Source organism: Apus apus, chromosome 24 (genome assembly GCF_020740795.1).
Source record: "Apus apus isolate bApuApu2 chromosome 24, bApuApu2.pri.cur, whole genome shotgun sequence".
Taxonomy (NCBI): Eukaryota; Metazoa; Chordata; class Aves; order Apodiformes; family Apodidae; genus Apus; species Apus apus.
Window position 1 is genome coordinate 3,080,242 of NC_067305.1, and position 24,833 is coordinate 3,105,074.

At 52.5% G+C, this 24,833-nt stretch overlaps 1 protein-coding gene across 1 annotated transcript in view; it reads left to right on the forward strand.

The window, feature by feature from the left end:
- Positions 1 to 24,833, forward strand: part of LOC127394028 (fibrillin-2-like) — a 101,371-nt gene that overhangs the window by 18,191 nt on the left and 58,347 nt on the right. Inside the window, exons 4-7 of the mRNA XM_051639725.1 lie at positions 1,182 to 1,277; positions 5,577 to 5,672; positions 22,626 to 22,823; positions 23,377 to 23,502. Of these exons, the coding sequence (XP_051495685.1) occupies positions 1,182 to 1,277; positions 5,577 to 5,672; positions 22,626 to 22,823; positions 23,377 to 23,502 (516 nt within the window). The remainder of the gene's footprint in view (positions 1 to 1,181; positions 1,278 to 5,576; positions 5,673 to 22,625; positions 22,824 to 23,376; positions 23,503 to 24,833) is intronic.

A 24,833-nucleotide genomic window follows, 5' to 3' on the forward strand; every position in this document is an offset into this window, starting at 1 on the left:
AGATTTGCTGTGTGTAATTCCTTTCCCAGGGCTGATTAATTGCAAGGAGAGGTGCAGGGTGAGCAGTGCTGGAAACAGCCTTTTCCCCGCGCGCCCGGGCCGATGTCTGACAATCCAGGCAGTGCTTTGAAGCCTCAAGCTTGGTTTCCTTCTTGATGAAGCTTTCATCTAAGTTTGGCACGATCTCTGGCCGTGGAGCAGTAGGAAGAGCAGGAGACGTCGTGACTAATTCAAACCACACCAGCAATGCATGGATTAAATGTACAGCACGTGTGCTGAGCATTCTGAACACCAAGCCTGGAGACTCCTTGTCCCACTCCTCCTTCCTTTCAGGCTTCCTTTGAACAAGGCATCAACCATGTAATTATCCCTGTTGGACACTTGTGAGTCCTACTACCTTCTGGCCAGACATTTCGCTTGCACTGGCCCCAGCTCTTCCCTGCTTGGATCTGCTGTCCCATGCATGGAGAAGACACAAGCCACAGCTGAGCTTCCACTCCCACATGCACTTGCCAGCTCCACTTTCTCCAAGCTGCCAAGTCCCGGCCCCTCCTACCCCTGGCAGACCTGACCTGTGCTGTACACGCTGGAAAACAGTTTTCACAGAACTTGCTCTCACTTCAGACATTTGCCATCTGAGTTGTCACATCTTGCAGAGGAGGAATGTGTTCTTCTGGGCTGCATCCAAAGAGGTGTGGCCAGCAGGTTGAGGGAGGTGATTCTGCCCCTCTACTCACCTGGAGCCCTCAGTGCAGGAGAGACATGGAGCTCCTGGAGAGAGTCCAGAGGAGCCACAGAGATGAGCCAAGGGCTGGAGCAGCTCTGCTCTGGAGCCAGGCTGGGAGAGTTGGGGTGTTGAGCCTGGAGAAGAGAAGGCTCCAGGGAGACCTGAGAGCAGCTTCCAGTGCCTGAAGGGGCTCCAGGAAAGCTGGGGAGGGACTTGGGACAAGGGCAGGGAGGGAGAGGACAAGGGGGATGGATGAAAACTGGAAGAGGGAGATTGAGGTGAGACATGAGGAGGGAATTCTGGAGTGTGAGGGGGGTGAGAGCCTGTGACAGGTCATGAAGGCAAGAAAAGCCTCAGAACATCCACTGCCCACCCATGCCACGTGAGGTGTCCACTTCCTGTCCCCGACAACCTGTGTCCTTGTCACGTAACATCTCCCTGCTCTTCTCCACAGTCCAAACCTGCAACGTGAGGTGCATGAACGGGGGGAGCTGCAACGAGGAGTCCTGCCTGTGCCAGAAGGGCTACACGGGGACCTACTGCGGGCAGCGTGAGTACCTGCTGGGCTGGGGGCTGCAGGGCCGGGCGGGCTCAGCACGACAGGTCCCTTGGTGGCTCCTCTTTGAGGTCCTCCCTGTGTTCTCCCCTCCGTTGGAACCTCAGCCTGCTCTCCTTAGGGGCTGCATCTGTCTATGGAGAGAGGTATAGAAGTATATAGATCTTTATAGATAGATGGAGAGATATATAGATATATTGATAGAGATATCTAGATATATAGATATACAGATAAATAGATATAGATAAATATATAGAGATATAGATATAAATATATAGATATAGAGATATAGATAAATAGATATAGACATAGGTATAGATACATAGATGATAAATAGATAAAGATATACAGATATAGAGATATAGAGATATAAATAGATACAGATATAGATATATAGATAAATAAATAGATATAGATATAGAGGTATAGATAAGATATATAGATAAATAGATATAGATGTAGATATATAGATAAATAGATAAATAGATATAGGGGTATAGATATAGATATATAGATAAATAGATATAGATATATATATAGATATATATAGGTATATAGATATAGATAAATAGATATAGATATAGAGATAAATAGATATAGAGGTATAGATATAGATATATAGATAAATAGGTATAGATATATATAGGTATATAGATATAGATAAATAGATATAGATAGATATAGATATATATAGGTATATAGATATAGATAAATAGATATAGATATAGAGATAAATAGATATAGATATAGAGATATAGATACGTAGATACATAGATATATATAGATATATAGGTATATAGATATATAGGTATATAGATATATAGGTATATAGGTATATAGATATAGATATTTTCTCTGCAAATGGTTTTAGTTAATGGGATATTCCCTGGGAGTGGTTTTTTTGAGGGAGGAGAGCTGGGTGGAGAAGAACCTCCTGAGGTTCAACAAGGGCAAATTTAGGGTCCTGCACCTGGGGAGGAAGAACCCCGTGCACCAGTATAGGTTGGGGGTGGACCTGCTGGAAAGCAGGTCTGAAGAGAAGGATCTGGGAGTCTTGGTAAATGATCCATGAGCCAGGAATGTGCCCTTGTGGCCAGGAGGGCCAAGGCAATCCTGGGGTGCATAGGGAAGAGTGAGGCCAGGAGGTTGAGGCAGGTCATTCTCCCTCTCTGCTCTGCCCTGGTGAGGCCACAGCTGGAGAACTGGGACCAGTTCTGGGCTCCCCAGTCCAAGAGAGACAGGGAACTGCTGATGACAGGGGGATTGGAGCATCTCCCTGATGAGGAAAGGCTGGGAGAGCTGGGACTGTCCAGCCTGGAGAAGGGAAGGCTGAGGGGAGACCTTATTATTGCCTACAAATATCTAAGGGGGGAGTGTCAGGAGGATGGAGTCAGGCTCTTTGCAGTAGTTCCCTGTGACAGGACAAGGGGCAATGGCACAAACTGGAACACGGGAAGGTCCATCTGAAGATGAGGAGAAACTTCCTTAGGGTGAGGGTGGCAGAGCCCTGGGCCAGGCTGCCCAGGGAGGCTGTGGAGTCTCCATCCCTGGAGATATTTCAGACCCACCTGGATGCAGCCCTGGGGAATGTGCTCCAGGGGGCCCTGGGGGGTTGGACTGGATAATCCCTACATCATCTAGATCCCTAGATCATCTAGATCTCTCTCTTCCAACTCTGACAATTCCGTGATTCCTTTTAGCTCCTGTGAAATCTTCTTTCCATTAGAAGAAAAACTCTAACATTCAACTTTTCCCTCTAGTTTCCCCCCAAAAAGATATTTGGAATTTTGAAATCATTCCCTGTTCACATTGTAGAGTGAACAAACAACTTGGAATTACCCAAACAACTCAGGGGCCATCTCTTTAGAAGTGTCTAGGAAGCAACTTTGCCCAATAGTTCTGAAAGAATCTCTGATCAAATGAAGCTTTCCAGGGCAATTCCACCTCCCTGGATCAATGGGAGCAGCTCAAATTCCCTGGGCAATGTTTCAAGAGATGGGCAAACCACCCTCTTTCCTCTAAACTTTTTCTCAGTGATGATGGATTCATTTTATTTTATATATTTTTTTTTTGCTGAAACTGTCCAGAAAAGAAAGAAAGAAAGTTCCACTGGAGCAGACACAGCAGATGGAACATTTCATTCTGTCCAGCTGAAGCTTGGGAAAATCAGGAGTAACAGCAAACCTGGGTTTATGGTGGAATTCTCCAGGCAACCTTAATTATGTGCTGCTACCAGCTCCACCTAGAATATCCTCAGTGGAGTTTTCAGGGTGGTTCAGCTCTTGGCAGGACATCACTGAGAGAGGGTGGAGAACAATGGAGAGTCCCCCTGGCAGTGTCCCAGCAGAGCAGATTTGGGTCTGCTTGGCTCTGAGGTGGGTGTAGGCTCTGAAGGTTGTGAAACACGCCAGGACCTGGGCTCTCTGCAGCTCCCAGTTTGGCTCTAGACCCAGGGATGGTCACAGTGAGGAACTGGACAGGATGGTTTGGACCTCACCTTTCATGGGATTGTCTTCTTCTCGTCTGTGATGTGCTGGTGGTGGTGAGGATCATAGAGTCATGGGATGGTTTGGGTTGGAAGGGACCTGAAAGATCATCCAGTCCCACCCCCTGCACGGGCAGGGACACCTCCCACCAGCCCAGGCTGCTCCAAGCCCCATCCAACCTGCCCTTCAACACTGCCAGGGATGGGGCAGCCACAGCTTCCCTGGGCAACCTGGGCCAGGCTCTCACCACCCTCACACTCCAGAATTCCCTTCTCATGTCTCACCTCCATCTTCCTCTGCCAGTTTTCATCCATCCCCCCTTGTCCTCTCCCTCCTGCCCTTGTCCCATGTCCCTCCCCAGCTTAGAATAGAATCTCAGACTGATTTAGGTCGGAAAGGACCTTCAAGATCACCCAGTTCCCACCCCCTGCATGGGCAGGGACACCTGTCACCAGTCCAGGTTGCTCAGTTCCCTGTGCAACCTGAGCAACAAGTAGCTCAGAAGCTTTAGGAACTTTAGGAAGTACCATAACAGTCCTTCTCTAATTAGTCATTAGATTTGCTGAGATTTTAGTAGGTCAGTGGTGTCTGTCACAACCAGCAGTTGCTCCTGACACGTGCAGAGATGTTCCTACAACCTCCCCAATTAGCTCAACCTCAGGCCAGCACCTAATGAATCTGCAACCTACTTTTGGCTTCAGTCCTACCTACTGTAGGAGTCCTACCTACTGACTTCAGGCTTTCAGCTGAGGGCAGCAGCTCTCATTTGAAGTCAGGGAATATTTATGTGTGGCTCAGACTGGTTCTCTTTTGCCCTGGGGGTGTGGGCTGGAATGACCAGGCTCTTCTCCTCCCAGGTCCCTGCTGTCACTCAGACATTTGCAGTTTCTATCAGCCCCATCTTGACCTTGACATTTAAATCCCAAGGCTGACCTGAATGAGCTGAGTGTAGGGAAATCCTCTCGGGTGAAAGAAGAGCTTAAAGGCCTTTGTTATAAATGGTTTTGTTCATAAACGGGAGGGGGGGGGAAAGAAACAATCCAGGGAAATGATAAAATAAATAGTGCAGGGAAGGGGGGGGAAGAAATAATCAGGATTTTGCATGTTCAGTGCATGGAGGAGACTCCTGATGGGTGAACAACAGCAAGAGGGGAGGGGATTCTTGATGGGTGAACAACAGCAAGAGGGGAGGAGATCCTTGATGGGTGAACAACACCAAGAGGGGAGGAGGTTCCTCCTGATGGGTGAACAACACCAAGAAGGGAGGAGGTTCCTCCTGATGGGTGAACAACACCAAGAAGGGAGGAGGTTCCTCCTGATGGGTGAACAACACCAAGAAGGGAGGAGGTTCCTCCTGATGGGTGAACAACAGCAAGAGGGGAGGAGATCCTTGATGGGTGAACAACACCAAAAGAGGAGGAGGTTCCTCCTGGTGGGTGAACAACACCAGGAGAGGAGGAGATTCTTGATGGGTGAACAACACCAAGAGGGGAGGAGATCCTTGATGGGTGAACAACACCAAGAGAGCAGGGGATTCTTGATGGGTGAACAACACCAAGAGAGGAGGAGGTTCCTCCTGGTGGGTGAACAACACCAAGAGGGGAGGAGATTCCTCCTGGTGGGTGAACAACACCAGGAGAGGAGGAGATCCTTGATGGGTGAACAACACCAAGAGGGCTGGAGACCCCTGATGGGTGAACAGCAACCACGAGGGTGACGTTCCAAGTCCTGCCAGCAGCACAGGTCTGACAAAGTGGTTCACCAAAGAGCAGAGCTGACTGGTGTCTCCCTCTCTCCCCCCCCCCAGCCGTCTGTGAGAGCGGGTGCCAGAACGGAGGGCGCTGCATCGGACCCAACCGCTGCGCTTGTGTCTACGGGTTCACCGGCCCCCAGTGCGAGAGAGGTGAGGAGCTGATCCCACCCAACCGTCCCTGCTGGGACGGGGCCCTGTCCCCTGTGCTGCCCAGACAGAGGGGCAACCCTGCGGGGAGGGTGGGAGCCCCATCCCCACACCCCGGGGACAAAGGGAGCTCCTGGGACGCGGTGGTGGCCGGGAGGGAGGGATGGATGGAGCTGGGAATTGTGGCTGCTCCATCCCTGGAGGTGGATGCTGGGAGCAACCTGGGCTGGTGGGAGGTGTCCCTGCCCATGCAGGGGGGTTGGATCTAGATGATCTTGAAGGTCCTTTCCCACCCAAAGCATTCCAGGGTTCTCTGGGACCAGCAGTTGTGTATCTAATAACGTGCACGAAGGACACTCGGTTTGATGTGGATTTCTGCCCCAAGTGCCACCCTCATGCCCAAAGCACTCCCTGGGGTCCCTGGTTAGTACACATGTAGGATGGGAAGTTCCCAGTGACTGCAGGGCTGGTTGGGTGTCTCTGGATCCTCCTCACTCCAGGTGTGACCCCTCGTAGCTCTTGGGTGAACATCAGCAACCCCCCCCCGTGCTGAGTTGTTCTTTTTTTTTTTTTCTCTTGGGAATTTCACTGTTTCTTGGCTTGATAACCTGGGATTGGCTTAGAAATGCCAGGATCCTCCTACCACAGCCTCCCCGTGAAGGGGAGGTGACACCATCAATCCTTTCCCAAACACCACCAGTCACTTCCTAAACACTCAGAGAGCAAGAAGAAGAAACATCAGCCAAAAAATGATGTGGTGGGTCAGCCCCAACCAGCAGCCAAACACCCCCTCAACATCTCACTCCCCTCTCCTTTGGGATGGGTAGAAAACAATTTTCAAATGACCATGGGACCTCAAGTCAACATCCCAACCTTTGCAAAATCCTGGGGGTTTTTTTGGGATCATTTAGTCCTGTATTTCTTTGAAAAATATTGACAGTTGTGAGCAGGACTGAAGGTTTTCTGTGCCAGGACCTTTCCAAGGCAAACAGAAGGCAGCTCTGGTGGGTTGCAAACCTCACTTGGTTCCACGCCAGCTGCTCCCCCAGGATGAACCAAACCAGCCCCACGAAGCACCCTGGTTGAAGGAGCTGGCTCTTGGTGCCAGGTGGCTTTGCTGGATGTGAACCAGCCCGTGTGTGTTGAGTGCCTGGATCCACTTCCATTTGGGCAGCGTGGGTGGGACTGAGGTTTTGGCTGAGAGGGGAAAATTCTCCCTTTTGGCTTAGCTGGACATCCCAGGACTCTGTTCTGGTTGTTGGCAAGGGCCAGAGGGGCACGGAGCAGAAATGAAACTGAAACATGAAGCTCATGTGCAGACTCTCAAGATTGAGATCAAAGCACCCTGGAAATATCCTGCTTTTCTAGCCTCTCCTTTTCCTGAGATTGGGCTGATTCTGTTTAACTCTGTGGCCAAAGGTTGGACTGTTCTTGCTTTTAATGGTGGGTTTTTTTTCCAGGTTGAGGGTTCCAGGCAATGGGATTTAGAGGGTGAGATAGAAAGAGTGGTTGGTTGCTGGTAGCCCAGGCATCAGTCACCCTGCTTGACCAGGGGCCAGCAGGAATGCTCAGAACACAACAGGAAAGCTGGGGAGGGACTTGGGACATGGGCAGGGAGGGAGAGGACAAGGGGGGATGGATGAAAACTGGCAGAGGGAGATTGAGGTGAGACATGAGGAGGGAATTCTGGAGTGTGAGGGTGGTGAGAGCCTGGCCCAGGTTGCCCAGGGAAGCTGTGGCTGCCCCATCCCTGGCAGTGTTGAAGGGCAGGTTGGATGGGGCTTGGAGCAGCCTGGGCTGGTGGGAGGTGTCCCTGCCCATGCAGGGGGTTGGGACTGGATGCTCTTCAAGGTCATTCCAACCCAAACCAGTCTGGAATTCTCTGATTTCTAAAACCCTAAACCCCAGCTCCAGGACTGTGTCTGTGGAGCTGCTTCTCATTTTTTTAGCTCCCAGGGACGTGAAATATTGAGATTCAGAAATCCAAAAGGCCATTGGCTGCATTTGGAAGGAAAGCTGGAAGTGTCTTAAAGAAACTTCTGGCCACAGCAATGGCAGGAGGGGCTGAAAAATCCCTTCTCCTGACTCTGTGGTAGTGGAGGGAGTAGGAGAGAGAGTGGAAGAGGCAAGGAAAGAAGGGGGCTGAGCAGGGCCAGACTTTTGGAGACATCTTGTAATGTATAAAATTCTTTAAATAAAGAGAGCATTTTTACAAAGCCTTTAGAGATTTGGTTTAGTCCAGACTTGTACTGAGAGACAAAACAAGCTCTCCAGCTGTGTATACACGGCTCTTCCCTGCCAAGACAAACAGGGCTCTTGCTTTACTAAGAGATGTTAAAAGTTACACTTTTCCAAGAGGCTCCTGGCTGGGATTTTGCAGCCAGGTGAGGTGGTTGTGACTGACCTAGGAGAGTAATTAGTGTGAGAGCAAAGAACTTAACCCTTCCAAGGGGAAAATGAATCCCTGCTCTATCAGCAGGCCTGGTAAGATGAGGTCCCTCAGCACCAGACTTGACCACTGTGGGGTTTCTGGCCAGTTTATCCAGTTCAGGTGGGGTTTGATGTGTTTACAAGGTTCCTTGGGAGTCTCCAGCAGCAGGAGACTCAAGTAGCAGGTTTGGAGGCAGCACGGATCATCCACAGCTCTCACTGTAGCTCTGAGTCTTGTTCCCAAAGGGGCTTTTTTTTTTTGAAGATTAACAGCCTGAGCTTGGAATAACCTCCCCAGGGAAGTGGTGGGATCCCCAACGCTGAGCACTTTTAAGACTCAGCTTGAGAAGGTGCTGAGCCATCTCATGGAAACTGTGTTCCTACCTGGAAAGGTTGGACCAGATGGGCCTTGAGGTCCTTTCCAACCTGGCATTCCATGATTCTGTGCTTCAATCAAAGCAGAGCCTGAAAACCCACCGACTTCACATGAAGCAGCACAAGTTCTGGGTCAGGGCTCTGTGGTGATGCCCCAGTAGCACAGCTGGGTACGTGTGTGCAGAGGGGAGGTCAGTTCTGCCACAGATGTGTGGGCTGTGGACTTCCCTACATTCAATCAAGGGGATTCCAACTCTGGAATCTTCAAACCAAGCAGGAAGAGCTTTCAGGGGACGTGTTGTGGCTAATCCATGGGTAGTAGGGTGTGTAGGGAAGAGTCTCTGGTTGCCACGTGCTGGCCTGGTTGATGCTGGACTCAGACCCATCAATCCTCACAATCTGTTCATGGCTGAGGAGTGTAAGGAGAGTTGTCCTTAGGCTTCTCCTGCTGCAGGGCACAGCCTGGTGCCACCATCCCAGAGGGTGATGTGTAAAATAAGGTAACACCACACAAAGATCTGTCCCATGAAGGCAGGCTGGGAGAGTTGGGGGGTTCAGCCTGGAGAAGAGAAGGCTCCAGGGAGACCTTAGAGCAGCTTCCAGTGCCTGAAGGGGCTCCAGGAAAGCTGGGGAGGGACTTGGGACAAGGGCAGGGAGGGAGAGGACAAGGGGGGATGGATGAAGACTGGAAGAGGGAGATTGAGGTGAGACATGAGGAGGGAATTCTGGAGTGTGAGGGTGGTGAGAGCCTGGCCCAGGTTGCCCAGGGAAGCTGTGGCTGCCCCATCCCTGGCAGTGTTGAAGGGCAGGTTGGATGGGGCTTGGAGCAACCTGGGCTGGTGGGAGGTGTCCCTGCCCATGCAGGGGGGTTTGGATCTAGGTGATCTTTGAGGTCCCTTCCCACCCAAACCATTCCATGACTCTGTGATTCTATGAAAGATACCAACTTATTTCAGAATGCTGCTTTAGCCCAGCTGACCCCTGTGCTGAGGAGCTCAGGATTCTCTGAAGAGCTCGTTACCTTTGCACAATTAGTGTTCTTTTCTGGTGTGGCCTTTAGCATTTCCTCTGCTCTCTGGAGGTGGCCTTTCCTACAGCCTCTGGGGGGTCAGTTTGAACTGGCAAGCACTGAAAATCGAGCCCATCTGCACTGGTAGACACTGAAACCCCACAAATCCATTCGAGCTGTGATTTGCTTTTGCATTTCTTTTGCTAGAAGCCTGAAAAGAGACACTTTTTCTTTTCTAAAGTGTCATAAATCGAGTCCCTCCTCCTGCTCTGCCCTCCAGGAGCTGCATGTTCAACATCTTAGGGCTCCAGTGAGAGGCTGCTTTGTAAGGGAAGCAATCTGCCTGCTTTCACACCTCATTCAGGAAATACTCCACTTCAGAGGTAAATACCTTCATAACGAGGTACTCAGAGGGTTTTTAGCATCATTTCCTCCCTCTACAGACATCTTCAGGGATGAAGGATCAGTGAATATATTGTACAACCCCAGCAGCCTTTGGTAACATGAGCTCCCATGACATCAGTGTTGGAGGAAAAGCTGCAGTCCAGGAAAAATGAATCTGTGGGGAAAGAGGCCAGTTTTTTATTACCAAAAAAATAGCTTTATTGGGAAAAGCAAAAAAAAAAAAAAAGGCAACATTTTGATGTCATGTTTCTGATTTCACCCTCTTTCAAGTAGGAAAAAAAGGGTTGTAAAAAGGGACAAGATTTGACTGGGGTGAAGGTGGGGGAGCTCCTCTGGTGTTCCAGGGATGAGGTTTCATTTGGGTCTTTTCCTGCCTTCCCTGTGGGTGCCACCTGCTCCCTCGTGGGAGAGAACTTAGCTTTTGGGTTTGGAAGAAAAGGTTTTGAGAGGAAGCATCTTGGTCTTTGTGGAGACTGTGGGGCCTATGGTTTGTCTGGGGCAGGAGGTTCTTGCCAGGGCTCCATGTCCTCTCCTCTTCATGGCACAAGGTTGCCTCAAGTTTAACCATCACACTCTTGGGGTGGTGTTCCTCAGTGCAAACACTTGATGGGAACTAGATGATCTTGAAGGTCCCTTCCAACCCAAACCATTCTGTCATCATCATTCTGCCACTTCTGAGCTGAGCTGAAGGCCAGCAGAGCTCTTGAAGCCTTGCCTGGTTGTTCCCAAGTCCCGTGAAGAGCCTGGGAAGGGATTGTGTCCATGGCAGGGCAAAAGCAAACTTACAGCTGGCATCTAGTGTCTGAGTCTTGGCTCTTTGTTAGGAAAGAAAGCAAAGTCCTCACTGGGTCTTGTTGCACACAGTGTTTCAAACACATGGAGGAGGGAATTCTGGAGTGTGAGGGTGGGGAGAGCCTGGCCCAGGTTGCCCAGGGAAGCTGTGGCTGCCCCATCCCTGGCAGTGTTGAAGGGCAGGTTGGATGGGGCTTGGAGCAACCTGGGCTGGTGGGAGGTGTCCCTGCCCATGCAGGGGGGTGGATCTAGATGATCTTGAAGGTCCCTTCCCACCCAACCCATCCCATGGTTCTATGACAAACATCCATCCCTGTGGGTTGCTTCACTAGGAGCAGCATTTTGGGTGGTCAGGATGGTGACCTGAGTTAGAAGGGAAGGAGCAAAGTGCCCACGTTCCTGTTGGCTCCTTCCTGCCAGGGCTTTTCCGTGGGGATCAGACACATCCTGTGTGGCTGCTTCGTGTCTCTCCTAAGCCCCCAAATTAGACTGAATATCAAGGGGGGGGGATCATTTTTAGGAGGAAACAGAAAAGCTGAGACAAAAGCCACTCAATAACTCCCCTTAGGAGAAGGGATTGGAGGGGCCTTAGAAGCAAGACTAATGGGGTGTCCTACAATATTCCCACCATCTGGAAGTATGAGGGGATTAAAGTGCAGTTGATGCTGAGACATTCCCCAGCATCCATCTGTGTGCTCCAAGATGGTATTTTGGATCATGGATTCTGTTTAGATGCAGCCTGGAGTGTCTGTCACTGGAAAAGCTACAGCTGGAGGGAACACAGGAGATCATTTGGGACTTCTCTTGCCCTCAGACAAGTCTGACTACCAGAATTAGACCAATATTTGTATAACTTGCTCTTAATCACCTACAGATATGAAAATTCACAGCTGCCTTAGGCAGTTCTTCTGCTGCTTAAATCATAGAATCATGGGATGGGTTGGGTGGGAAGGGACCTGAAAGACCATCTAGATCCAACCCCCTGCATGGGCAGGGACACCTCCCACCAGCCCAGGCTCCAGGAAAGCTGGGGAGGGGCTTGGGACAAGGGCAGGGAGGGAGAGGACAAGGGGGGATGGATGAAAACTGGCAGAGGGAGATTGAGGTGAGACATGAGGAGGGAATTCTGGAGTGTGAGGGTGGGGAGAGCCTGGCCCAGGTTGCCCAGGGAAGCTGTGGCTGCCCCATCCCTGGCAGTGTTGAAGGGCAGGTTGGATGGGGCTTGGAGCAGCCTGGGCTGGTGGGAGGTGTCCCTGCCCATGCAGGGGGTTGGATCTAATGATCTTGAAGGTCCCTTCCAACCCAAACCAGTCAGGGAGTCTATGGTTCTATGATTCCACATTCTCACTGGAGGGAGGGGTATCCATGACCAAGAGTATCCTGATGTTGAACCTGCTGATCCTTGTGGGAGAAAAGTGGCACAAAAATAACTGCCTGGTTTCCCAGTTCACCCAAACCTGGAGCCTCTTTCTGCAAGGGCTGAAAGCAGAGGCTGCCTCAGATGCTGCTGGAGCAGGGAGCCCTTGCAGGAGGGTTGTGCCTGGAGCTCTATCTCAGGTTTCATCAGGCTAAGACGTTGACAGGAAACTGTAAAAATAGGGCAGGAAAAGTTAAAAAAAAACTTCTCCCTTTACTATTTCCTTTGAATATGTTTTTTCAGCACTCGGAATGTCTGGCCTTAAAAAAGTGCCTCAGCCAGCTTTGGCTTTTCTGCAAAAAGCCCAAACAGTTAAAGATCAGGAATGTGCCTGTGTTTGGATGAGGTAAGGAAATGACTGGGTGGAGAAAGTATTCCATGAGAAAGGAGCCCTTCTCTGGGACCCTCATGCTGCTGCTCCCTGCACCCACCAGCCCCTCTCCCCCCCACCAGCCCCTCTCCCACCCCCCAGCCCCTCTCCCACCCCCCAGCCCCTCTCCCCCCAGAGCTGTCAGGGATGGACACAACCCAAGAAGGCCAGCAGATATTTGGAGTCTTGTTGTGTGCCAGGACCTGTGATTGAGGTGGTCAAATCTGCATCCATCTTTGGTGCAGCTGGAACAAGGACAGGGGTTGTTGGAAGGGCTGCAGAGATGCTGAGGGGGCTGGAGCATCTGCCTGGGAGGAAAGGCTGGGAGAGCTGGGGCTGCTCAGCTGGGAGAAAAGGAGGCTGAGGGGGGATCTGGTCAGTGCTGGTGAAGATCTCCAGGGGGTGGCAGGAGGATGGGGCCAGACTCTGCTCAGGGGTGCCCAGGGACAGGACAAGGGGCAATGGGCACAAACTGCAGCACAGGAGGGTCAAGTTAAATATAGGGAAACACTTCTTGAGTGTGAGGGTGACAGAGCCCTGGGACAGGCTGCCCAGGGAGGCTGTGGAGTCTCCATCCCTGGAGACATTCCCAACCTGGAGGTGTTCCTGTGGGATCTGCTCTAGGGGATCCTGCTCTAGCAGGGGTTGGACTGGGTGATCTCCAGAGGTCCCTCCCAACCCCCCCACTCTCTGACTGTGTCGCTCTGGTTTTTGGTGGGCTCCTTTCAGCTGGTCACTTGGCTGCTGCATTTTGGATGCTGTCCCCTCTGCACTTTCCCATCCTGCCTGGGTCTCTCTCTCAGCAGGGCACGAATTGCTCCATTAAGCCTTTAACTCATCCACTCCCAGCTCTCTCAGCAGGGCCCAGAGGGCACAACCAGCTTCTCTGGGGGCTCTCAGGGGAACAACCCCCAGCACAGGCAGCCAGGGTTGGTGTGGGAATCTTTTTGGGTGGAAGTTTGCAGTGGGATGTGCCAGATCAGTGCCTTGCCTTGGCTGCTGGGCTCTCATTGAATCATTCTGGTTGGAAAAGACCTTTCAGATCACCCAGTCCAACCATTAACCCAGCTCTCCCCAGTCCAGTGCTGACCCGTGTCCCTCAGCACCACATCTCCAGGGCTTGGAAACACCTCCAGGGGTGGTGGTGAAAACCTCAGAGATGTTTTAACCTCAGAGAGGTTGTGGCTGCCCCATCCCTGGCAGTGTTGAAGGGCAGGTTGGATGGGGCTTGGAGCAGCCTGGGCTGGTGGGAGGTGTCCCTGCCCATGCAGGGGGGTTGGATCTAGATGATCTTTCAGGTCCCTTCCCACCCAAACCATTCCATGATTCTGTGGTGACTCTACCACTCCCCTGGGCAGCCTGTTCCAGTTTTTGACCAACCCCTTCTGGGAAGAAACGATTCCCAAGATCTTATTTGCTCCTAGAGCTGTTGACCTTGTTCCAAAAGCCCAGAAGGTCAGAGGCAGAACCACACACAGGTCTGTGCTCCGGGGACTGAGCTTCCTGCTGATGCAACTCATCCCTTTGGGAGGAGAAAATTAGACGGTGGGTTTGATCATCCACTCTCTCTTTGCCCTCCTTGGGTGGAGCTTCCAGAGAGCAGCAGGGAATCCTGCCAAAGCCTGGGACATGAGCTGCACTGACCTCAGCCCAGCCAGGTCTGAGGCTCCCCTGGGGATTCCTGCCAAGCAACGTTTGTCCTGGCTGCTTGATGGGGGGGAAAAAAAAAACACCACAACCCAAACCACAACAAAACCCCTTCAGTCAAAGCCTCGTTTATTATGAGAAGGGATTTGATTTTGAGCAAAGAAAGGAAGAAAGAAAGGGGAAAAAAAAAAATCAATTAAAAGCTCTTCTCCCTTGCTGCTCTCTTTATTTATTTGGTAAAGGAGGAATTCACCAAACCCAGGGACTCTCTCAGGAGGGGATCCCAGTGAGTTGGTGCCAGAGGAAGGACACAGAGAACTCCTCAAGCCCTTTCCAGCCTGGATTTCTGCAGCCCTGCTGACCCATTCACCTTTTTAGGACACCTTTTCAAAGCAGTGCAATGATTTCTCCTTTTGCATCTTTACCCCGGGATTGGAATTCCCACTGGAAGCCTGAATTTCCTGGTGGGAGCCCTGGGAAGGGGGGTGGATGGTGCAGAAATGGGGCAGATTTCTTCTCTCCTTTGTGAAAACAGGCACTGAAAATGCTCCTCTTCAAAAGTGCTTGGTCAAAAACTACCCCCATCCCCACAGGGGTTGTAAGAAGGAGTTTAAAAGGGAGGAAGATGTTGAAGTGTTGGGGTTTGGTTGTTTTGGGGGGTTTGTTTTTTGTTTCTTTTCCCTCCCTCCAGCCAAGCAGTCATTTAAATTGGATGGGAAACAGGGTGGTCAATATTTCAGGTTCAGGGGCTGCTTCACTTTCAGGTGTGACAAAAGCTGTGAAAAAAATACCCCAGCTCATAGAATCACCCAGGTTGGAAGGGACCTTCAAGATCATCCAGTTCCAACCCCCCCTGCCATGAGCAGGGACACCTCCCACTACACCAGGCTGCACAAAACCTCATCCAGCCTGGCCTTAAAAACCTCCAGGGATGGGGCATCAACAACCTCCCTGGGTTGCCCAATTCCAGTTCCTCCCCACCCTCAGAGTGAAGAATTTCTTCCTCCTATCTCACCTCAAGTCTCCCCTCTCTCAGTTTCAAACCATCACCCCTTGTCCCATCACCACCTTCCCTGCTGAAACCCCCTCCCCAGCTTTCCTGGAGCCCCTTGCAAGGACTGGGAGCTTATGGAAATGTTCCCTTGGAGATCTTGGAAGAAATCAGACTTGCTGAAGTTGACATCTCCTTGCAAAATCGTGGCCTTGAGTTCTGGGTATCCCAGGGGAAAATGCCCCACTAAAGGTTTCCATTGCTTTCATTTAGCAACTGGGGAGACTGGGCAAGAGGGAAGGTGCCTCCAAGTGTCCTACAGAAGTGTCTGAGAGCCTCAGGGTGGCTGAAATGGGTTGTTCTGTTCTGTAATGAGCCCAAGCTGCATTTCTGGCTGAAGTTAGAGGCTTGGTTGGCAAAGAGGAGCCTGTTCTTTGGTACCTCTTGGAGGAGGTGGGAGGTTCTGGCAAGGTGGACGTGGCTGAGGAGGGTGGGCAGAGCCTGGGCAGGGATGCAGGCTGGGGGCTGGAGCTGGGGAAATGAGGAGCTTGGGTGTGCTGGGAGCTCTGGTGTGCTGGGAGCTCTGGTGTATTGGGAGACTTGGTATACTGGGAGCTCTGGTGTGCTGGGAGCCCTGGTGTACTGGGAGACTTGGTATACTGGGAACTCTGGTGTATTGGGAGCTCTGGTGTGCTGGGAGCTCTGGTGTGCTGGGAGCTCTGGTGTATTGGGAGACTTGGTATACTGGGAGCTCTGGTGTACTGGGAGCTCTGGTGTGTTGGGAGCTCTGGTGTGCTGGGAGCTCTGGTGTGCTGGGAGCTCTGGTGTACTGGGAGCTCTGGTGTGCTGGGAGACTTGGTATACTGGGAGCTCTGGTGTACTGGGAGCTCTGGTGTGCTGGGAGCCCTGGTGTGCTGGGAGACTTGGTGTACTGGGAGCTCTGGTGTATTAGGAGCTCTGGTGTGCTGGGAGCTCTGGTGTGCTGGGAGCTCTGGTGTGCTGGGAGCTCTGGTGTGCTGGGAGACTTGGTGTGCTGGGAGACTTGGTATACTGGGAGCTCTGGTGTATTAGGAGCTCTGGTGTGCTGGGAGCCCTGGTGTGCTGGGAGCTCTGGTGTGCTGGGAGCTCTGGTGTGCTGGGAGCTCTGGTGTGCTGGGAGCTCTGGTGTGCTGGGAGCTCTGGTGTACTGGGAGCTCTGGTGTGCTGGGAGCTCTGGTGTGCTGGGAGCTCTGGTGTGCTGGGAGCCCTGGTGTACTGGGAGCTCTGGTGTGCTGGGAGCTCTGGTGTACTGGGAGCTCTGGTGTGCTGGGAGCTCTGGTGTACTGGGAGCTCTGGTGTACTGGGAGCTCTGGTGTGTTGGGAGCTCTGGTGTGCTGGGAGCTCTGGTGTGCTGGGAGCCCTGGTGTGCTGGGAGACTTGGTGTACTGGGAGCTCTGGTGTGCTGGGAGCTCTGGTGTACTGGGAGCTCTGGTGTACTGGGAGCTCTGGTGTGCTGGGAGCCCTGGTGTGCTGGGAGCTCTGGTGTGCTGGGAGCTCTCGTTTACTGGCTGGGCTGGACCAGAAATACCTGAACCCATTTTCTGGGCTTGAGTGTCCCAGCCCCTCCACGCAGCAGGTGGCTGAAGGCAAATGTCCCCAGCAGCCTCCAGGTGGATGGAAGGACACAGGTGAGGGAGGGCAGGGGGGTCTGCAGGGGTGTCAGGAGCTGTTTGCAGGTGGAGCAGAGTGGGCAGGGGAGGGGCAGGTGTCCCAGCCCTGCCCCTCCAAGGGTTTGTGGCTTGGAAGGGCCAGGAATGGCTGGTCATTAGCTGTGGGGGTTCCTAAGGATCTCCGTGACAATTGGCCAAGCAGGGAAACTGGGAATGAGGTCTGTTCCTCTCAGGCTTCCTCTTCTGAGCACACCTGGGGCCTGTGTGGGCTGCAGGACTGGACAGGGGAGACTCACTGTAGCCCCAGCCTGGCTCTGGAGCACAGAGTCATAGAATCATGGAAGGTGAGGGGTTGGAAGGGACCTTCAAAGGCCACCTAGTCCAGCCCCCCTGCAGTGCACAGGGACCTTTGTAACCAGCCCAGGTTGCTCAGAGTCTGGTCAAGCTTGACCATGAAGGTCTCCAGGGATGGAGCCTCCATCACCTCTCTGACCAACCTGGGCTTCACCACCCTCATGGCACAGAACTTCTTCCTGATATCCAGGCTCCATCTCTCCCCTGCTCTGCATCTGCAGAAGTTCCTCCTCCAGGGCAGGTGATGCTTCTTCAGAGCCCATCCGTGGGGGGGACCCAGGGCCTGAGAACAAAGAGCACAGCAAGGAGTCAGATTTCTTGTGGTTAATGCAAACACCTCGACACTTCAACCCCCCCTGATTCCTTTTGCAACTGGAGAGCTCTCCCTCCTCGCTGGCAGCTGGAGACAAGGAGGCCTGAAGAGGAAGCTGTTCTAGGTCTGTGGAGATAAGAAACCTACAGGGTGGCTGCACTGAGCTGGGTCTGCTTTGAAATTAGTAGGGCAGGAAGGAGAAATGAGAATGAGAAATGAGGGCGTGGGTGAGGCTGGTGATAGATGCTGGGAGAGGAGCTGATGGGTGTCCACAGCCTGGAGAGGAGGAGGCTCCAGGGAGACCTTAGAGCACCTTCCAGTGCCTGAAGGGGCTCCAGGAAAGCTGGGGAGGGGCTTGGGACAAGGGCAGGGAGGGAGAGGACAAGGGGGGATGGATGAAAACTGGCAGAGGGAGATTGAGGTGAGACATGAGGAGGGAATTCTGGAGTGTGAGGGTGGTGAGAGCCTGGCCCAGGTTGCCCAGGGAAGCTGTGGCTGCCCCATCCCTGGCAGTGTTGAAGGGCAGGTTGGATGGGGCTTGGAGCAGCCTGGGCTGGTGGGAGGTGTCCCTGTCCATGCAGGGGGTGGGATCTAGATGATCTTTAGCATCCTTTCCCACCCAAACCATTCCATGATTCCATGCCCTTTTGGTGCTGCTGGCCAAGCTGTGTTTCAGGGGTCAGGCACTGAGCTGCCATGTTCTCTGCAGCCACAAGCCATGGGTCAGGGCCCAGCTTTGCATGGCCCTGCTGTGTCCCTTCTGTAGAGATGAACAGATCCTGACCCAGTCCCCAAGTAAGGCCTGATCCAGCATTTCTTGCAGTGTCTTTAAATGAGAACTTGACCTGCAGATGGAAAGATGGAGCTCACCCACCTCCCACCCCTGGACACTGTTAGTGTAGGGCTGAGTAAGAGGGAACAGGAAGAAATCTCAGCTCCCAGTGATGAAAAAGCTGCTTTTTCCAAGAAATCTACCAGTAAAAGCCAAACTTGTGAAGCACAACTACCTGTAAGAGGGTTCCTGGAAGGTGGGATCCCATACAGAGACTGTAAAAGGGCTTTAGACATCTCCCAAGCATGCAGATTTCCTTCATAAAATTTGATTGGGGCCTCATTAAAAATTTAATAATTTGACCATTAAAATTAGCAACAGATGGGAGCTGGACCTGGGCCAGGCTTTGTGGGCTCCAGACTTCAGTTTCCTTGGCTTCATGCCCTCCAAAGAAGTCAGCTACACAGGAAAATCTATTTTGGACAATCCCTTCTTTAAAAGGGGGTGTCCTCCCTCCAACTGTGCTTTGGTTGTTGATCTCAGGGTGTTCTTCATAGGATCCTAGAATGGATCCCCTAGAGCAGATCCCACAGGAACACATCCAGGGTTGGAATGTCTCCAGGGATGGAGACTCCACAACCCCCCTGGGCAGCCTGTCCCAGGGCTCTGCCACCCTCAGAGTCAAGAAGTGTTTCCTCATGTTTAACTTGACCCTCCTGTGCTCGAGTTTGTGCCCATTGCCCCTTGTCCTGTCCCTGGGCACCCCTGAGCAGAGTCTGGCCCCATCCTCCTGCCACCCCCTGGAGATCTTCACCAGCACTGAGCAGATCCCCCCTCAGCCTCCTTTTCTCTGGCTGAGATGAGTCTGTGTCTCCCAGCTCCAGCAATGTCCATCAGCTGATGTCAGGGGAACAGCACAGGAACAGCACAACCCTCTGTGATCCTCCTCTGTCAGACTTTCCCAGCCTGTGGAGCCCACAATCTTCCTCAATCCACCACCCCCTCTTTGAGAAGGGCTCCCCATAACCTCCCTGGTGCCTGGAGAACCACTTCCCTTCATTTAGGACAAACCACCATCACTCCTCCATCTGCCTGGGGTGGCTCCAGCTTCTTGGCTCGACCACCGAGCAGCCTGGTCCTCCTCATGGCTTGTCCCCAGCTCTTCCTCCAGGTGTTTCTGATCCAGCCTGAGCTCAGCCAACCACAGCAGCTGCCCCTCATACATAAACCCTCCACTCCCTTGCTGGGCTTTGCTGCTCTTTTCTGCTCCTTTCCCCCTTCTGCTGCCTGGTTCCTGGCTAGGACTGCAGGCAGCCCTCAGGGTGGAACCAAAGGGTGAGTTTAGTGATGATGCTCTCTTGGTGGTTTTTTTTTTGGTCTTCATTCCTCTCCTGATACTTCAGTCCATGAGCTTTGATTTTTTTCAGTCTTTACTGACTTGATCACCTCAGTGAGGAGGCCACGAGGCCCTTTCTTCCCTGGTTCTTTTGGTGGGATCACTGAGAAGATCTTGCTCCCTGGTGTGGTCATAAAGAGCACTCCTTGGTCTTTTCCTCAAGGTTGAAAATTGGAGCTTTTCAGTTTTACAGGGGAAAAAAAAAAAAAAGTCACGAGGTGAGAAAACAACTAAATGGAGTTGATTTCTAATCCAGGCATAAAGTAGAACAAACTCCAGCATCAAACTGGAGGCAGCAGGAGACAGGAATGGTGCTGTGTGCTTTGGCTCTTGGCATCTGGCTTACAAAAAATCTTAAGATGATGCTGATTTGGTAACTCACTGTTCCAAACCTCCCTCAGATTCCCATTCTGATTTCCAAACTGCTTCTGATTTCTGTGAGATCCCCTCACCTTGATACCTGTGTAGCTTCACAATCCTTGTCCTCATTTGTTTTTTTCCCCTCCAATCCCTCTTGCTCTTTGCCTCTCTGTGACATCCCCAGACCAAACTTCTTCTGACACTTTAATCAGCAGTCATTTTTAAGTAGGACTGTGCTCCTGACTGCTCAAGAAATACAAATCAGAAGGAGCACTGAGCTGGAAATAAGCAATTATTGTGCTAATTGATTCTTTCCCAGAGGCAGAGGAGGGTTTCTTGTGTGCTTTCCTTGGAGCTTATGCTTCTCCTGAGGCCAGGTGGGACAATTACAACACAGATGAACCTCACACAGCTCCAGAAATGGAGATTTGCTCTGTTGAGTGTCTGTATTGTATCAAGACATGAATGAACTGTAGATCAGAGGGTGGTTTGGGTTGGAAGGGGCCTTAATGATCATCTAGATCCCACCCCCTGCATGGGCAGGGACACCTCCCTCCAGCCCAGGCTGCTCCAAGCCCCATCCAACCTGCCCTTCAACACTGCCAGGGATGGGGCAGCCACAGCTTCCCTGGGCAACCTGGGCCAGGGTCTCACCCCCCTCACACTCCAGAATTCCCTCCTCATGTCTCACCTCAATCTCCCTCTGCCAGTTTTCATCCATCCCCCCTTGTCCTCTCCCTCCCTGCCCTTGTCCCAAGCCCCTCCCCAGCTTTCCTGCAGCCCCTGCAAGCTCTGATGGAGATCTCTTCCACTTGCCTTGCAGAGGAAAAGCTCTAGATCCCACCCACAAAACTGTTCTGGGAGAGAATTTCCAAACCTTTTCCTGGGATGCCTCCTGTGAATCCCACAAAGGAATTCCTGCCCCCTCTGTAGAGGCACCTCCTGCTCTGACACACACAGCCCTGGCAGCCACTGCTTCACCTGCACTTTTCAAGGTTTCAACTAGATCTTTTCAACCCAGCTGCTGAAGAACCAACCAGCCTGTTCCCCCTGCCCAACAAGGATCCTCCTCTCCCTTCCAGAGAGATTTTCAAGGGTTTGTTTGCACTAAGGAATGTGGTTTTGCCACTGCCCGGGCTCCTGTGACCCTCGATTAGGGATATTAGCACAGCAGGAAACTAAATTCTTAAACAAGAGGGGGTTTTTTTCCCCCCCCCCCTCCCCTTCTACTGGGAGGAGATGATTAAATGCAAGTGTTTGATCTGTGCCTGGAAAAAGGACCTTTAACCACGTTATTGTCAGACCAGAAAATTCCCCATTAACTGTCTCAGGAAGTTAGGAGCTGGGCAGATGGCTGGTGTTTCAGAGAGCCTGGCTGAGGTCTGCAAAGTTGCTGAGGGCATTTTGGTGCTGGGGTGCCCCTTAATTAGTCATTGCCTGGGAAGCCAGAGCCCTGGAGCAGCACCCAGCTTAGCCCCCCCAGCTGTCTTGGCAGTGAAACGTCCAGGTTTGACATGGGAAGCAACCAAAACACTCATGGGGAGGGTGGTTAATTCCTAAATCCTGAGCCTTGGGCAGCACTGGCACCCACCTTGGAGATGAATGATTCTGCCTGTAGGGGAGCTGGGGAGGGACGTTGGACAAGGGCAGGGAGGGAGAGTTGAAACCTTGAAAAGTGCAGGTGAAGCAGTGGCTGCCAGGGCTGTGTGTGTCAGAGCAGGAGGTGCCTCTACAGAGGGGGCAGGAATTCCTTTGTGGGATTCACAGGAGGCATCCCAGGAAAAGGTTTGGAAATTCTCTCCCAGAACAGTTTTGTGGGTGGGCTCTAGAGCTTTTCCTCTGCAAGGCAAGTGGAAGAGATCTCCATCAGAGCTTGCAGGGGCTGCAGGAAAGCTGGGGAGGGGCTTGGGACAAGGGCAGGGAGGGAGAGGACAAGGGGGGATGGATGAAAACTGGAAGAGGGAGATTGGGGTGAGACATGAGGAGGGAATTCTGGAGTGTGAGGGTGGTGAGAGCCTGGCCCAGGCTGCCCAGGGAAGCTGTGGCTGCCCCATCCCTGGCAGTGTTGAAGGGCAGGTTGGATGGGGCTTGGAGCAGCCTGGGCTGGTGGGAGGTGTCCCTGCCCATGCAGGGGGGTTGGATCCAGATGAAGGTCCATTCCATGACCCTCTACATTCACAGTACATGGACTGCCAGGCCCCAAGACTGTCCATGAGGTGCTTGCACCACATCACCTCCATCTTTGCCCACAATTCAAACGAGGTCTGATTGCTTTGCTGCCACCAGCAGTTCCACCCAACAGGTGAACCTGCAGCCCTGGAGTTGTTTCTTTGTCTGGCATTTCAGAAGGTCATTGCCAGCACTGACAGGGAGTGACCAAAGGCATTCAAGAAGTTTAGTTCCTGAGATGAGCCTGGGGAGACCAGGAAGAGCTGCCTTGGAGACCCTCTAGATGACCACGGGAAGCGCCCAGCAGAAAGGAGGTCCCCACCTCCACCTTGGTCTTAATTTTTTGTTCTTTTCATGATCACAGTTGGTTTTTGTCCCCCAGAATTGACACACTCTGCACTTGAATGGCTGTGCTGGGAGGAGGGGGAGCAGGGACTGTGTTTGTGAGCCAGGAACCCTTGTGTTTGTGTCTTGGTCTAACCCCGCCATGTTCTTCTTCTCCCTCAGACTATCGTACTGGTCCCTGCTTCAGCCAAGTCAACAACCAGATGTGCCAGGGCCAGCTGAGTGGGATCGTCTGCACCAAGACCATGTGTTGTGCCACCATCGGGCGGGCCTGGGGCCACCCCTGTGAGATGTGTCCTGCCCAACCCCACCCCTGCCGCCGCGGCTTCATTCCCAACATCCGCACCGGAGCCTGCCAAGGTGAGGGCCTCTGGGAGGGTCTCCCCTTCTCCAGCCTGCTGGGCACTTGAAAGGGTGACTGCTCAGTGACTGTAGGTGAGAGAAGCCCCAAGAGAGAGCAGGTGTCTGGGTAAACTCTGCTGGATCCATCACTGTGTGTCTCAGAGCATCACCGTGGACCTCGGGTCTCCCGTGGGGTCACCTAAGACCATCTCAGGATAATGAAATGTTCTGGCCATGCTGTGGTTCTCAGGTGCCACCCTCCATCCCACAAGACTCTGGAACAGCTTGCCCAGGGAAGCTGTGGCTGCCCCATCCCTGGCAGTGTTGAAGGGCAGGTTGGATGGGGCTTGGAGCAGCCTGGGCTGGTGGGAGGTGTCCCTGCCCATGCAGGGGGGTAGGATCTAGATGATCTTGAAGGTCCCTTCCAACCTTAAGCATCCTGTGATTAGGAAACGTAAATCCACCTGCTGGGAACCAAGCTGCTTCTTTCTCATGGCACTGCCACCCTGCTGGGGTTGAACGTTTCCTTCATCTGCTGCACTTTGCACCATCTCTGCTCCTGTCCCCACAGATGTGGACGAGTGTCAAGCCATCCCTGGCCTCTGCCAAGGTGGGAACTGCATCAACACCGTGGGCTCCTACGAGTGCAAGTGCCCTGCAGGACACAAGCAGGGAGAGACCAGCCACAGGTGTGAAGGTAAGCCTGGAGACTCCTGCAGGCCTCACCACTGGGTTCCCAGACACCCTCTGAAAGCACCAGGGCATGGAAAAACATCTCCAAGGCTGGGAAAGAGCTCCCATGGGAGCCTTGGTCCCAGCTCCAGCCAGGAGGGCTAGAGAATGTCCTGCAGTAGGAGCTGCTGGTCTCTTGATCTGCTTCCCACAGTCCCAGGCAAGGAAATGAGGACTAGAGCTTGTCTGATCTTCTCTTAAGCTAGAAAGAGGTGGTTTTTTTTCTTCATGCAGGTGTTTTCTGGAAGATGTTTTAACAGCAACACAGGCTCATTGAACCAAAGGGGCCTCAGGAGTGCTCCAGTTCAACCTCCTGCTCAGGTCATGATCTCTAAGGTCCCTTCCAACCTTCACCATCCTATGATTCAAGGATGTGCAACTGGTAGATTCCAAACCAGCCCTTTGACAGGCATCTTGGGGGGGGGGGGGGTGGGGGAAGAACCAGTTCCCCAAACCCAGTGGTGTCCTGTGCCACGTGTCTGGCCAAGGGGTGAGGGCTGAACTGCCCTAGAGCCACAGGCTCGACCTCAGGCCAGAAACAAAAAGCTGTTGTGGCCTTGCCCTGCTCACCCGTGCTGGCTGGGGAGCAGGCAGAGCACATCTGAAATCAGTTTAGCTGGAATCTCCTCTATTCCAAGATTAAAAACCATCCATTGTCTAAATCTGTCATCCAGATGCGAGGGGCCTCTGCCTGGGTCCCCGCTGCCCAGGACGCCTGCAAAAGCAGCTTGATGTGGCCATAAAGAGCTTCCTTTCACTCTCCTTCCTGGATGGCCAGAAAAAGAGACATCTCCAGCTTCTCCTGTGCCTGTTCCATCACTCGCTAAGGAGACCACCAAAAGAGGAGGCTTTCCTTTTTGGGGTGATTTACTGACCTCCGGGGGCTTCGGGGAGAATGAGTCCAGCACGAGGGGTGCTCTGACCTGACAGGGTTGAGATGGGTTTTGAGGGCTTGTTTCCCAGACATGAGTCACCAGCAGGTCCCCACCAGGCAGTCAGGAGGTGAAGAAGAGGACACCTTTGTCTGGGTTATCACTGGTCTCTAGGACACTCACCCCATGGGAGTCACTATAACTAGAGGAGTTGGGCTCTTCTCCCAAGGAACAAGGGATGGGACAAGAGGAAATGGCCTCAAGGTGCCCAGGGAAGGTCTAGGTTGGATATTAGGAGAAACTTCTCCACTGAAAGGGCTCTCAAACCCTGGCCCAGGCTGCCCAGGGAGGTGGTGGAATCCCCAGCCCTGGAGGTGTTTCCAAGCCCTGGAGATGTGGTGCTGGGGGACACGGGTCAGCACTG